General features: G+C 46.5%; 1 protein-coding gene across 2 annotated transcripts; it reads right to left on the minus strand.

The window, feature by feature from the left end:
• Positions 1-1,011: 1,011 nt before the first annotated feature.
• Positions 1,012-9,654, minus strand: ccnd1 (cyclin D1). 2 transcript variants are annotated; one of them, XM_056278671.1, is made up of 6 exons: positions 9,626-9,654; positions 8,245-8,655; positions 6,695-6,910; positions 6,007-6,166; positions 4,947-5,095; positions 1,012-4,828 (listed from the first exon to the last, which is right to left on the minus strand). In XM_056278671.1, the coding sequence occupies exons 2-6, from the start codon at positions 8,440-8,442 to the stop codon at positions 4,676-4,678; spliced, it is 876 nt and encodes a 291-aa protein (XP_056134646.1). In that variant the 5' UTR covers positions 8,443-8,655; positions 9,626-9,654; the 3' UTR covers positions 1,012-4,675. The 2 variants fall into 2 exon arrangements, with proteins under 2 accessions (XP_056134646.1, XP_056134647.1); XM_056278672.1 differs by lacking the exon at positions 8,245-8,655 and having other exon boundaries at positions 9,626-9,631.
• Between the last annotated feature and the right edge of the window lie 5,154 nt (positions 9,655-14,808).

The raw sequence follows: 14,808 nt of genomic DNA on the forward strand, positions 1-14,808 counted from the left end.
CCCACCTGTGATGGCCTGGCAGCCTGTCCAGGGTGTCTTCCCGCCTGCCGCCCAATGGCTGCTGGGATAGGCTCCAGCATCCCCGTGACCCTGGGAGCAGGATAAGTGCCTTGGATATTGGATGGATATATATGATCTAGTGAGTCAAGTAAATTCTTTATGAGACAGTACAAGCCTGTTTCATGCCATAAGCAATCATCAGCTGATGATTCAGCCACTTCTCCAAAGTCAGGTCGCAGTGGCAGCAAGCTAAGTAGGGCACTCCAGACGTCCCTCACCCCAGCAACGCCCTCCAGCTCATCCTGGGGGATCCCAAGGCGTTCCCAGGCCAGATTGGACATGTAGTCCTTCCAGCGAGTTCTGGGTCTACCCCAGGGTCTCCTCCCACTTGGCCGTGTCCGGAAATCCTCCAAAGGAAGACGCCCAGGAGGCATCCAAATCAGATGCCCGAACCACCTCAACTGGCTCCTTTTGAAGTGAAGGAGCAGCGGCTCTACTCCGAGCTCCTCACCCTATCTCTAAGGCTGAGCCCAGACACTCTGTGGAGGAGGGTGATCACTCAGAATAACTTAATTGATATGCAGTGACCCTTCCCTGTAAGGTGACAAGTGGACCCAAACCATGCCAGTAAAAGAACCCCCACAGCATAACGCAGTCCCAAGACCTCCTCAGTCCTCTTTTGTGTCTGGGCTCTCGTGGTTGTGTGCCATGTTAGTAACACTGGGAAAGAGCACAGCCTTTGACTGTGATGAGAGTCGTACATTTTGCATGAAAGATATAGAATATTTTGCATCTCTGGGTTTTCTTTGTTTTTGTTTAGAGAATTTGGATTTTCAATCTATCAAGCCACAACATGTTCCATCTACTCACAACTAAAACTGCCCATTATAAGTGCCCATTGTAGCACAACCTAGACCACATTTTTATTGGTCATTGACATCCTGTGCACAGGAGTAAACAGCCTGTGCATTTGGAATTGTGCAGTCTATCCATGTCATCTGAGCTGTAAATGTTAAAAGTATTAACCGAGTCTACACCAACCCTTGTTGTGTTTTTTTATTTAAGAATGTGTAAAACATTCCAATATACATTTTATTTTAGGTAGTGATGTCATCTGAACGTCTTAAACATCTGGAAGATTAGAAAATACATATTTGGATGTACACCTTAGTACTTCAGTTACCTATGAAGTATAGGAAAAACTGAGGGAAATAGGCCTCAGCCTTCCCACATTCCAATTTTCAAAACTGAAACAATCCACCAATACTTTTCCAGCTTTAGCTTGATGAAGAACTGAATTTCGTGCAGTGTAGGATTTATCATGCACATTCACATTACTGGAACTATCATGTATTATGTGCTACGTCTATTTGAAGATTATTGGTGGCCTCAAGAAGAATTGAACCTAATGACCTGTACTTATGTATGCCAATGGAGAGCAAGAACTTTTACTCGGTACGGTAAGGGTATGAGTCAGATGTTCTTTGTACATCAGCATCTGACCTATACAGTTACTACATCAGTTCAAAATTTTTTTCTTCAAATGTTGATATAAATTAGGTATAATCTATGTAAAGGTGTATGAGGAGGCTGCACTGGTGCCATTTCTGTCATGGCACCAGTGTCACATCACAGCCATGCCTCGCTGGTTCCATTGCTAAAGCGTAAGCCCAGCAGAGCTAGCAGGCATGGAACGTGTAGGACAGAGTAAGAACTTACACTTAATTTATGTTTCATGGCTAATTCACAACTTTGATCGTACCTCTCAACAGCTATAACACATTTTCAGTTTAAGTTTGATGTCAGTGGCCCATGACTTTGTTTTGGACATTCAATATCATTTTAATTCAGAACAAAAACAAAGACCACGGTTTTCCAGATGCTGTTTTTTTTAACATTGTGCCACTGACACAAATATGAATATGCTGTGCCTCCTGGTTGCAGACTCAATTGTGTGGATTGATTTGTTTTGAAAAAAAAAAGAAAAAAAAAGAGTCTATGGCTTACAAAGCATGAAACTGAATCTATTCACAAACTCAAATCAACTCAATGACAGCTTGAAAACTGGAGCAAAGAGCATTTTATAAATACAAAAAGGGAGGGGAGGCCTCCATGGGCCTAAAAGGGGGGATTAAGTCTCTATCACTGAGACAGCTTATCACTCAACAGAGTTATACATATCCCATTTAATGTTATGGCACCGGTATCAAACCATGCCCTGGACTTGCTGGTTTCCATTGCTGATCAGCCCTAGCAGTTCCCACAGAGCTAGCACACACTGAACATACACAACAGAGTAAGAACTTACACACAACAGAGTAAAAGTAGAGATAAATCTTAACTGTCATATGAGGTATTGTAGATCAAAGTCTCTCTTTACATTGTCTGTTTTCCTCTTTTTGGAATTGTATGGAAAATCATATGTAATTATAAACAAAAAAAAAGATCACATAGAATCTACGGTAAAAAAACAAAACAAACATGATGTCAATAGCAATTTTCTATGAGAAAATTCCAACTTAGCATGGCAGTATATTGACATTTTATCGTATATGAAAAGACAACCAAAATGTAGCAGCAAATAATAGGAGAAAGCACTGCTTTTTTCATGTTTTTCACTGTTCAGTTGTTGTTTTTACACTTAGCTGGGATTTCTCTTCCATAGCAGCGGAATACAAGGAGTGTTTCTCTCTCAGCCTCTGTCCTCGGTGTACAATCAGAAACCTAACTTCACTCTACAGCATCCAGATACACCTGGCTGTCCAGCCCTCTTTCTTTTCTTTTTCTTTTTAACCACATTTGCCACTACCCCTAACGGTCTGTCCATCTCTGCCGCCTTAACCATTTTCTCCTCTTTTTCAGGGAAGTCATAAACACAGCCCATGTGCTCACATTTGTGCAAATTGATTTCCATAGCCTAAACACTGAGTCTTCCCCACTGTAGCTCTGCTGCTGTGCACCACGGAACAGCATGCTTCCAGTGCTGCTCATGGGTTCTGGCAGCAGCATGCTTCCAGTGCTGCTCATGGGTTCTGGCAGCAGCATGCTTCCAGTGCTGCTCATGGGTTCTGGCAGCAGCCTGTTTACAGTGCTGCTCATGGGTTCTGGCAGCAGCATGTTTCCAGTGCTGCTCATGGGTTCTGGCAGCAGCATGTTTCCAGTGCTGCTCATGGGTTCTGGCTGCAGCATGTTTCCAGTGCTGCTCATGGGTTCTGGCAGCAGCATGAGACGGTCCCATGCAGGAGATGCATGCATGCTACGAGGCAGCTGTAGAAAGTAGCGCTGTTAGACATAAATGGTGTCAAGCAGAGTCCACTTTTCTGTTGTTATCTTAAATCTGTCCTATCTATACTTTGATGTGTTGTTAGACAAATTGTATGAGCCTTGAGGAGGAGAAGTCTTTACACGGCTCACTTCTGCACCACGGCTCTGAGTCAGCATGAAAAAACTTTTCCTCACAATTCTACTTTAGCCGGTAGACATCTGCTCAACACAAATTGCATTTTTTTGTCTTAAAAACGGTATCTACTTGATTTTCCTTGATGAGTCAGCAGAGCTGACCAAAAGTGCTTTAAAAAACAAAATTGGAATGGTATTAGAAAGTCTGGCTAGATCACAAAAAAAAAAAAAAAGAAAAAGAGAGAAAGAAAGAAAGAAAGAAAATGAAACAGTGGGCTGTGGATTGCTTTGCTAGGCTCAAAAGTACATTTCAGCTCATGAAATCATAGCTAGCTGACTAAGTAAAGCATACCAAAAAATTACCAAAAATAATTAATGGTGTGTAAGTCAAGAGAGTCTATAAACCCTGACAACAACAATCCACAGTCATCCTGCCGATCAGATAGGGCGCTCCACACTGCGCAACAAGTCATGTCGCTGCAGAAGTACTCCCAGGTTTACAGAGAAGAGGCTTCAAACTAAAAGGGGGGTATTTGATAAGTGGTCTTTTATGATGGATAATAAAGTGACTAAACATATAAGCAAGTGGGGAAGACATGCTTCAGCGTCTACACGGCATGAGGAGAACGTGGCGGGGACAAGGATTCTAAACATCTCAACAGGAACAAATGAAAGAAGAAAGCCTCTTCTCTTAATGACGTCATGAGAATTCAGACTAAAACCTAAACATAGAATAATAGGACTAAGAGGACCTATTAAACATTTTTGGATTTTTTAGTAGGCGGGGTGAGTCTGCAGTAAAGAGTCCTAGTTTAATATACTGGGGAGCTAGAAAAAAATGCCTATTTTCTCACGGCTTACACTCAAGCTAATCGTCTTTTCATTTCAGCAACAAAGGTTTTGAGCATGTCCTCTTTTATAATAGCACATTTCTGCAGTATTAATGTTGTTTTAGCCCCTGGCAGGGCAGGAGATAAGAGGCAGGAATGTAACTTTGGGGTGGACTTCAGTCTGTGCTCTCCTGTCCTGGTGGCGTTTTAACGGAGGCCAGGAAAGCGTGTGACTTGTTAGGATCTTAATGGAAGGCACAGCCTGTCCTCCACCAATGAGGACAGGCTGAGTACAAGTGAGAGGGGCTTCACAATCAGGAGGACTACAAGTTGGTGCTGTGTCAGGTGGTGCACCCTGCCCCATTCTGACTGTACTTCGTATTTTGAAGGACACTGCTTGTGCTCTGGCCAAAGACGTAGTAATTATGTGACATCACTGTTGGCCCTCAGATGTTGATGTCTCGGACATCTGTAGGTGTACTAGACAGATCCACATCCTCCTCCACACGTTTGGCTTCCGTGGAGATGTGCTGCTGTGCCTGGCGGAGGCTGGACTCCAGGAGAGACTCAATCTGCTCCTGGCAAGACCTCAGACAGTCCTAAAGGGAGACAGGACAGGAGGTGAAGAGATTGTTAGACTGAAGCCTGTGAAGGCCTACAGCTATATGAATACTTACTTCATGTTTCAATACATGTGTGTGTTTCTTTCCAACGTACCGGATCACTTCGGATAACCTGTGAGAGGAAGTTGGTGAGGTTCTGTGAGGACAGGGAACCGTCCTGGCTCTTCAGGTAAAGCCCTTGGACAGCTGCCACCACACTGCCAGCTGACACCATGGATGGAGGACTAGCAATGAAATTGACATCTGGAGAGACAGGCCAAATGGAACTGAGTTTAAAGACAACAGACAAAACCAAGCTCAACACAGGTATGACCAGGACAACGCAACACAACAGGATGTTATGGATAGGAAGGCCAAATGGATGGATGTAACGGAAAGAGCTGAGAAAAACCAAGGGGCAAGACTGAACAATCAGTGTTTGTAATGGCTGCCAGTACACACCAGTCCTCACTGGACACCATCAAACCAGACATGCTGGTTGACAGACAAAATAGTTTCCTTTAAGAAATAGTTGAAAATGAAGATGCAAATTGATAACAATAATAATAAAACTAATAATAATGATAACAATTATAATGAAAACAATAATAAAATAATAATAATAACAATGATAATAATAATAATCAGATTGTGATAGGTGAAGAGCATTAAACTGAAAAACTGACAGAGCAAAGCAATGAATCCTTCACCACGGTGGAACGGTGAAAATAAGAAACTATCTTCCATAGATTACAGATGAAAAACATCAAAACCCTTAATGGACTGTTACACATCTGCTCATGTGAACTTTCAAAGTATTCTTAAGCGTATGATAATAGAGGATATGCAAATCCTTCAGAAGCAGTGTTTGGGATGTATGCTTTGGTAGTGAAGTTTCCAGCGGCGTACCATTATTTTATTTTTTAAAAACTAATTCAAAAATCTTGAAAAATGAAACGTCCTAACGTTTCAGCAAGGCTATTGTGAAGTTAGTCACGTTTAAACTTGGCAGACCAAGTCATTTTTATTTGAAAAGACAAGAACTTTTTGGCCTCATTTTGAAATGAAAACCAAACCAAACAAAAGTGTCATAAAAAGAAATGCTGAAAAAACGACATGTGAGCTTCCACGGGCCGTTCTTCAGTGAAAGCTTGCTGTTCAGGTTCACGCCATACCTGTGGCACAGAGGGCGACGAAGGTCTGGGCATGCTTCCTGAGCACCTGCTTGGTGCTGGGATGGATGTTCAGCTTAGACAAGAAGTGCTCGATGAAGTCATGAGGTGTGACAGAAGCCAGGTCCCACTTGAGCTTGTTAAGAACCAGCAGCTCCATTTGCTGCAGAGGAGATGAGAGGGTTGAAGCTGGTCTGCGGTACTGGACTTACCAGCAGCCTACTATCAGCAACACATCGCACAGCAGCATATCACCACTATCTGCCTCAAATCACACACACACACACACACACACACACACACACACACACACACACACACACACAGAGAGAACAGCCCTGCATTTTGTTTTCCGACCACCGGATGTCGTTGTCGCGTGGTGATGTGTGCGCGGTCATGCTCATTCATGACACGAGAAAGGCCTCCACACACCACGTGAAATAATACACGCACCTTCACACTAAACTGCTGCTAACACGTTTTCAGGATGGACCCCTTTTTTCCCAACTTCCTTGTGATGATGCACAACATGTGCATCATCATCATCAACAGGAAGTGGTTTTAAAGAACAGACGGGGCAGGAGGCAGGAGGGAGGCGGACATGCGGGCTAGCCAGCACGCTGCTCTCGGACACATTGTGTAACAGTGTGTAGCAAGTCTGGTATGTGAAGTGTGTGCGGGACTCGGTTACCAGCAGTTCTCCTGGTCGGACCGAGTTGTCGGTGTAGATGCAGAGCTTGTCCGCCGTTAAGGGCACCGTCTCCTTCATCTTGGAGGCCAGAAACATGCACGTAGCCCCCAGCAGCTGCAGCCGCGTCTTCCTTGTCGCCTGCACCGATAAAAATCTATCCAAATAGTTCATAGCCAGGGGAAACACCTCCTCCTCGCATTTCTGCTCCTCGCATACCTGCCGGAAGTGAGAAAATTAATTAGATTTCTTTTACGCACTGAGGACAATAGTCTAAATGTGTGTGCTGGGTCTGTGCGCAGCTGCTGCTGGTTTTCAGCAGCTTCGTTTCCCAAAGTTTGTAGGCCGCCGTTCCGCTTCAGCTGCCCTGCAAGAGGACGCGTTTCTGCTCTTGCCCAGGCCCCACGCGCGTGGAAGGAGCAGGAAGCCCGTGCTTAAATGGAGGACTCGTCCACGAGCTGCACGGCCCAGAACAAGCCGGGGTTTGTGAGAATACTGCGTAACAAAGCCCGGCAGAAGATGTTCCGTCAGTTCTGAACCACACACGAAGGTGGCGTAGATGCAACTTTCCCCCATTTTCCACTTCGTCATCTTTTCAAAAAATAATAAGAAATATTTCGCGAGCGCTCCCGCATTCCCAATTAGCACGTAAATGAGCCTCGCTCGGTGCTTTATCGGATGCGGCTGAAATGTGCTGGATTGCGCCGCACGGGATTTTAAAACAATTTAATCCGTCGGACCATGCCCCTTCACGCGGAGCCCGGCGCTCCCCTCCGGGTCCTGCCGCACAACTTTAGAAATTCGTTAAAAAATAGACCTCCGCCCAGGATTCGATATCAAAATACATATTAATATCGACAAATTGACGATGTATCAATGCCGACTATTCGCGTGGCTGTGATGAGCACGCAGCCGAGCAGAGGCGCGTGTTTTCTAAGGGACGTTCGAGCACAGCCATGACTTGAAGCTACCGAGCGACCAAAACAAACTTTACAGCTTCTCCCCGTCACACCGTGCCGGACGTGCGAACCCCCAACATACGAATAACACAAATACACACCTAGCTGGACACACACAAAGAGCCATTGTCATTTCTGTCATTACTACTTTTTGTGATTTTTAAAATCCTTCTCGTACGACAACAAAGATGGCGCGTAATACTGGCACGAACCAGACTGCATACGTGTACATTACTGTTAATTTGGAATACTTTCGTAAGTAATTATTCTTCCAGAGATTCGCCAGAAACAGTATAGCATTAGGCAGGAAAACGTCGTTTATTATGTTGTAAATTGGACACGGCACGGCCAGGCCGGTGGCAATATCTTTCCTCCGTCCGGAACCACCCAGCCACATATAGGCTGCTCGCTGTGCCCAGCATGCATGTAAGAGGCACAACAGGCACGGCGCAACTCCGGAGGCACCACACGCCGCTCCCCAAACGCATCACAACCACACTAAAACGCCGATTCCATACATCTGCCTCCGAAGTGCACGATCACATGGGCCAATACGGCGAACCTGCGGTCCGCAAAACTACGTGCAAAACAAACCTCCAACATCCAAGTCGCCACTATTTTCCTCATCTTCGGAACGATTTCTTTCTGAACACACTTGAAGTAATTGGGAGACGGGAGGTAGCTCTCCTCCGCTTTCAGCATTGTCTGTAAAACGCGGTCGTTGAGTAAGTTGACATCTTGGTATGCTCTCCTGATCGTGTCCACTTCGCAACAAAGCAGCTGGTGCTCCATATTACTCTGGTGCCGTTTCCTCTTCAGTCAGGGCCTAAACTGGACTGGCGAGTGGAGAGGGACTTGTTGCTTTCTTTCCTTTACGGGTCAGCGGTTGTGGATGTCTTGCTGCTCCTCCGGGTACGTAAGCCCTCTGACGACTGCGGCGCTTCTCCCTGCCAGACAAAACCTCGCGTTCAGGACTGGGGGCAGAACGCCGAGCGATGACGTCAGCTGTTGTTAAGAAGGGGGTGGGGGACAGGGGGGAGAGGGGGGACGGAGGGGAGAGGGAGGAGAGGGGGGAGATCAAAGCAACAGTCTGTGAGGGAGCGCGCGAGGAAGGAGGCTCTATAGAGAGAGGAGGATCAACTCTAATCCCCCCGCGTCTCTCCTCCCCTTCTCCCTGACAAAAAAAAAAAATAAAAAAAATCCAAATCTCCTTTCCCTCCCCGAGACCTTCCTATCAGTGCTGCCTTTCCTATGGGTATAGAAATGGGAGGTCCCTGAATTCCGGGTGGCGGTCGCTCGGAAGGGGAGGTGCAAGCGGGGGGGGGGGTCAGAGGAGAGGGGGTCTGTGGGGGAGGTCGTGCAGGGGCCCTAGCTGGCCGACAGTCCAGCGTCCGAATCAGAATTCAGAAGGATGAAGAGAATTGAGGATCCAGCCCAGGGGGCAGTGACGTGCTACCGTCCTCTCTGTACCCCTCAGCCCCCCCCCCCGTCAGAATGGAGCAGCAGAGCCCCGCCCTGCCGGGCCGCGGCTGCACACGAGGAGAGCGCATGGCACAATAGGACATAATGTTTTACACCGCTCCAACTTTATGGGAACTAGTTGGATGTGGTGGACAGAACAGCACGAGTGATTAATATATGACAGAACATCATCAACGGCGTCAATAAAGCCCATTGCTTAGTGGAGGCTGTTTAATTAACACGTCTGATTGTTTGATTACAACATTTGAATTAGATACTGATCGGATGTTTTAAGTGGAAAGCTGTCCCCTCTGGAGAGCTGGAAGTCTTCCTAGCGGCGCAGTTCCGCGACGATCTGAGCAGTGGTTCAGTCAGTAAAGTACACGGTGGACTGGTGTATACCCCGCCACCCTGGACGAAAAGAAAAGAAAGGAAAAGAAAAGAAAAGAAAAGAAAACAAAAGAAAAGCTTGATAGAAGCTGCTGGGAGTTGCGCATGGCGCAGTATTCCTTACGTTTAAAGATCCGGTCTCTGGTCTCCCTGGCGGGCGCGCGCTAAGCAGCCTTGCATAAGCAGGCAAACAGGAGGAGACTGAAGCTGCACCAATAGGGGGGATCGCTGTTACCAGGCAGATGTTGGTATAACTTCATTTGGAGAAAAGTTCAGTTCAGTGGAGAAATTCATATTATTGATGAGCCGACCCAAGCCCTTCGGTGCTGCGCAGCCCTCCACGTGGTACGCACCAACAGCTTTCTGTTGTCTGGTGTTTGTGCATAAAAACAGGACACGACTTACCACCACCACCACCACCACCACCGGCACCGGCAGCAGCAGCAGCAGCAGCAGCAGACCCGTTTAGTAGGCCTGCTACTAAAGGAAACCAATATTTAGTCTCCAAACCTCATGGATCTATTTCGAGCCAATCTAGCGTCCCATATTACATGGCTTGATGTGGACTAGTTAACAGCTGATCAGCCCCGTCTGCAAAGAGTTAAGAAAACACGGGGAGATCTGGTGAAAGGCGCAGACGTTTAAGTCTAGTTTCAATATGAATTGAAGCTTTTTCACATTCCTGGAATTCCTCTCCAGGCTATTGGAAAGACTACCGTAATGCTAAAAGCGGCCTTACTGCGAGGATGTGTGAGGAATTCACCACCCAACTTTTGTTGTTAAAAGTCACATATACTGTATGTAGTACTTCATTCTGGTCTTCCATATACATGATGCATCTATATGGCCTTCATTCATTTTACTAATCGTTTTAAAAAGGATCAAATCGAGTTTTATTGCTCACCAAAACGTTTAAAATACGGACAACCATGTTTCATCATTTCTTACTGTATTTTGGCAATTTTCCTTATTTAATCACTACACAAAACAAACTGCGAAAAGTGTGCAACTACAAAATCTAAACTGCAACGCATTCAACGCTTGATATAACATCACCCATATGGAACATATGTCCTTTTTAACATCTAATTTGGACAGCACATACTGCTATTTAGTAGGCCATTATCAGAAGTTACAATGAATAGAAAATAAAAAAAATGTTCTGATAGAAAACACAGGCATGCTTTAGCATGGTGAAGATGAAAAAATGCTGCACAAAGCCATGTCTGCAGCCTTCAGAGAGGACAGTGGAGATGAAACTCCTCTTCCTGCATGCGCCTCTCAGCCCACAGCGCACATGTACACAACAGCGTTTATGCTCAAGAAACAAAGAGCACTGGAGCATGTGACTTTCTCAGTGGGCCTATTCTACCAGCATTATGGTAATCTGAACAGGAAGTTGAACCAGAACACGGGAGCTGGTTAAAGGCACAGCAGAAACCTGAAATCCATCTGAATCAGGACAGACATGGGTCAAGCTTCTAAGCCCAGCGGAGCGGTTTGTCAGGGATGGTCTAGTTGTAAAACACTCCAACTGGTCTCTGTCTAGAACTGTTGGTTTTGAGACGTCTTATAGATTTACCCTAATACTAGAAATACCTCATAGATTTAATCCTAGTACTAGAAACATCTTATAGATTTACCCTTATACTAGAAATTTCTTATATATTTAACCCTAGTACTAGAAATACTTTATAGATTGAACCCTACTACTAGAAATATCTTATAGATTTAATCCTAGTACTAGAAATATCTTATAGAGTTAACCCTAGTACTAGACATGTCTTATAGTTTTAACCCTAGTACTAGAAATATCTTATAGATTTAATCCTAGTACTAGAAATATCTTATAGATTTACCCTAGTACAAGACATATCTGATAGATTTACCCCTAGTCCTAGAAATATCTTATAGATTTACCCTAGTACTAGAAATATCTTACAGATTTACCCTAATACTAGAAATATCTTATAGATTTACCTTAGTACTAGACATATCTTATAGATTACCCTAGTACTAGAAATATCTTATAGATTTACCCTAATACTAGAAATATCTTATAGATTTACCATAGTACTAGAAATATTTTATAGATTAACCCCAATACTAGAAATATCTTATAGATTTACCTTACTACTAGAAATATATTATAGACTTACCCTAATACAAGAAATATCTTATAGATTTACCTTTGTACTAGAAATATGTTATAGACTGAACCCTAGAACTAGAAATACCTTATAGATTTACACTAGTACTATAAATATCTCATAGATTTATCCGTAGTACTAGAAATAACTCATAGATTTAAACTTAGTACTAGAAATACCTTACAGATTTAACACAAGTACTAGGAATATCTCATATATTTACCCTAATACTAGAAAATACCTTATAGATTTAATCCTAGTACTAGAAATATCTTATAGATTAACCCTTATACTAGACATGTCTATATATTTAACCCTAGTACTAGAAATAGATTTAACCCTAGTACTAGAAATATCTTATAGCTTTACCCTAGTACTAGAAATGTCTTATAGATTTACCCTAGTACTAGAAATATCTTATAGATTTAACTCTACACTGTCACGTATCAAGAAAGAACCCAAAAGCAGACGGGACAACCAGGTAAGGGAAGAATCCAGTCTTTATTGAAGTGACCGATCTCAGGGGTAGAGCAGGAGTTGGCTCAGTGGCAGGTAGGCAGGCAGGCAGAAGTCCATGCATGGCGACGTTCCAGCGAAGACTGGTCCATAGTGGCGGCCTTTTAAGGGTGAGGGCGAATACTTGATGGCCAGCTGGCGTGCCGGGCTGAAGGGGGGGCCAGCAGGTGTCAGCTGGTGTGGCAGGTGTCAGCTGGTGTAGCAGGTGTCAAGGGCGATCGCTTTGATGTCAAGGGCGAGAGGCTGTGACAGTACCCCCCTCCGAGGGGCGCCACCGCGCGACCTTCCAGGTCCGTCAGGGTGCGTCCTGTGGAAGTCCCGGATGAGGTTCGCATCTAGGACAATGCGACGAGGGACCCAACACCTCTGCTCCGGGCCATATCCCTCCCAGTCCACGAGATACTGCAGGCCGCGACCGCGGCGACGAGAGTCCAGGAGACGACGAACGGTGTGAGCCGGATGATCGTTGATCATACGAGGAGGTGGGGGCGGGGGGGCCGGAGGAACTAGAGGGCTGGTAGAGACAGGTTTGAGGCAGGACACATGGAAGGAAGGGTGAACCCGGAGAGTGCGGGGCAGCTTCAGACGGACCACAGAGGGGTTAATGACTTTGACAATGGGAAAAGGACCAATATACCTGGGGGACAGTTTTTTAGCGTCCGATTTCAAGGGTAGATCCTTGGTAGAGAGCCATACCTGGTCACCGGGGGAGTAGTCCGGAGCAGGGGTGCGATGACGATCCGCCAAGCGCTGGTAACGGCCGGAGGCCCTGAGCAGTGCAGCACGGGCTCGCCGCCAGGTCCGACGGCACCGACGGACATGGGCCTGGACAGACGTAACCGGAATGTCTACCTCTTGAGAAGGAAAAAGGGGAGGTTGATAGCCGTAAAGGCATTGAAAAGGGGACAACCCAGTAGCAGACGATGGCAAGGTGTTATGGGCATATTCTACCCAGGGAAGTTGTGAGGACCAAGAGGATGGGTTGGCAGACACCAGACAGCGGAGAACAGTCGCCAATGCCTGGTTGGCCCTCTCGGCCTGGCCGTTGGTGTGAGGATGGAACCCCGATGACAGGCTGACGGTGGCACCGATGGCAGAGCAGAAAGCCTTCCAGACAGCAGAAGTGAACTGGGGGCCACGGTCAGACACTATATCACGGGGAAGACCGTGGACCCGGAAAACCTCCCTGACCAGCAGATCCGCAGTCTCTCGGGCCGAAGGCAGTTTAGACAGGGGCAAAAAATGAACAAATTTACTGAAGCGATCAACAACATTCAGTACAACGGTGTTACCGTCGGAGGCGGGCAGACCAGAGACGAAATCCAAGGACAGATGCGACCAGGGACGGTGTGGAACAGGCAGGGGGCGCAGCAGACCGGCACTGGCCCGAGTGGAGGGCTTATTCTGGGCACAAACAGGACAGGCAGAAACAAAAGACCCAATATCCTCCGTCATGGAAGGCCACCAGAACCGCCTGCGGAGGAAGGCTAGGGTACGGGTTACTCCAGGATGGCAGTTCAGTTTGGAAGAGTGAGCCCACTGCAACACACTAGGTTTAACAGCGTCTGGAACAAACAAGCGCCCAGGGGGACCATTACCTGGGTCAGGCTGAGTCTGTTGTGCTGCCACGAACCACCTTTCAATGTTCCAGGTGACAGCCGCAGCCGCAACCACACAGGTAGAGGGAACGATGGTGTCAGGTTGGAGCTTGGGCTCAGACTCCTCCCCATGCACACGAGACAGAGCATCGGGCTTGGCATTCCTGGAGCCAGGTCTGTACGTCAAAGAAAAATTAAAACGACCAAAAAAGAGCGCCCACCTGGCTTGGCGCGCGGTGAGTCGCTTTGCTGACTGGATGTATTCCAGGCTCTTATGGTCAGTCCACACTATAAAAGGAAGCTCAGACCCCTCCAGAAAATGTCGCCATTCCTCCAGTGCCAATTTCACCGCCAGGAGCTCACGATTCCCCACATCATAGTCCCTCTCAGCTGGGGAGAGACGGCGAGACAGGAAGGCACAGGGGTGTGTCTTGCCATCCTCACTGGAGCGCTGAGAAAGGACCGCCCCCACCCCAATCTCAGAGGCGTCCACTTCTACAACGAACTGTTTGGTTGGGTCTGGCTGGATGAGGATAGGAGCTGTGGTGAAGCGGTGCTTGAGGGCTTGGAAAGCTGCCTCTGCTACAGGGGTCCACAGCAACTGTCTGGAGGTGGAGGTAAGAGCGGTTAGTGGAGCCGCAACGCGGCTGTAATTGCGGATGAACCGTCTGTCGAAGTTGGCAAAACCGAGGAACCTCTGAAGCTGCGGGCTTGGCCACTCAACAACCGCTCTGACCTTGGCGGGGTCCATTCTCACCTGCCCATCGGCCACGATGTAGCCCAGGAAGGTGACTGAAGGGGCATGGAATTCGCACTTCTCTGCTTTTACGAAAAGGCGGTTCTCCAGTAGCCGTTGAAGGACTTGGCAGACGTGCATGACATGCTCTGACAGGTCTCTGGAAAAAATCAGGATATCATCCAGGTAAACAAAAACGAAACGATCCAACATTTCACGTAGGACGTCATTGACCAGACTCTGGAAGACAGCTGGGGCATTAGTGAGACCAAATGTCATCACCAGATATTCAAAATGCCCCAGGGGG

Source organism: Lampris incognitus, chromosome 4 (assembly GCF_029633865.1).
Source record: "Lampris incognitus isolate fLamInc1 chromosome 4, fLamInc1.hap2, whole genome shotgun sequence".
In the NCBI taxonomy this organism is placed as follows: domain Eukaryota; kingdom Metazoa; phylum Chordata; class Actinopteri; order Lampriformes; family Lampridae; genus Lampris; species Lampris incognitus.

Excerpts from the sequence above, each read along its gene's own strand:
- ccnd1 (XM_056278671.1), bottom strand. The coding sequence starts at position 8,442 with ATGGAGCACCAGCTGCTTTGTTGCGAAGTGGACACGATCAGGAGAGCA. Across the intron at positions 5,096-6,006 it reads CGTCGCCCTCTGTGCCACAG|ATGTCAATTTCATTGCTAGT; the intron begins GTATGGCGTGAA and ends CTGTCTCTCCAG. Across the intron at positions 4,829-4,946 it reads AGGTTATCCGAAGTGATCCG|GACTGTCTGAGGTCTTGCCA; the intron begins GTACGTTGGAAA and ends GTCTCCCTTTAG.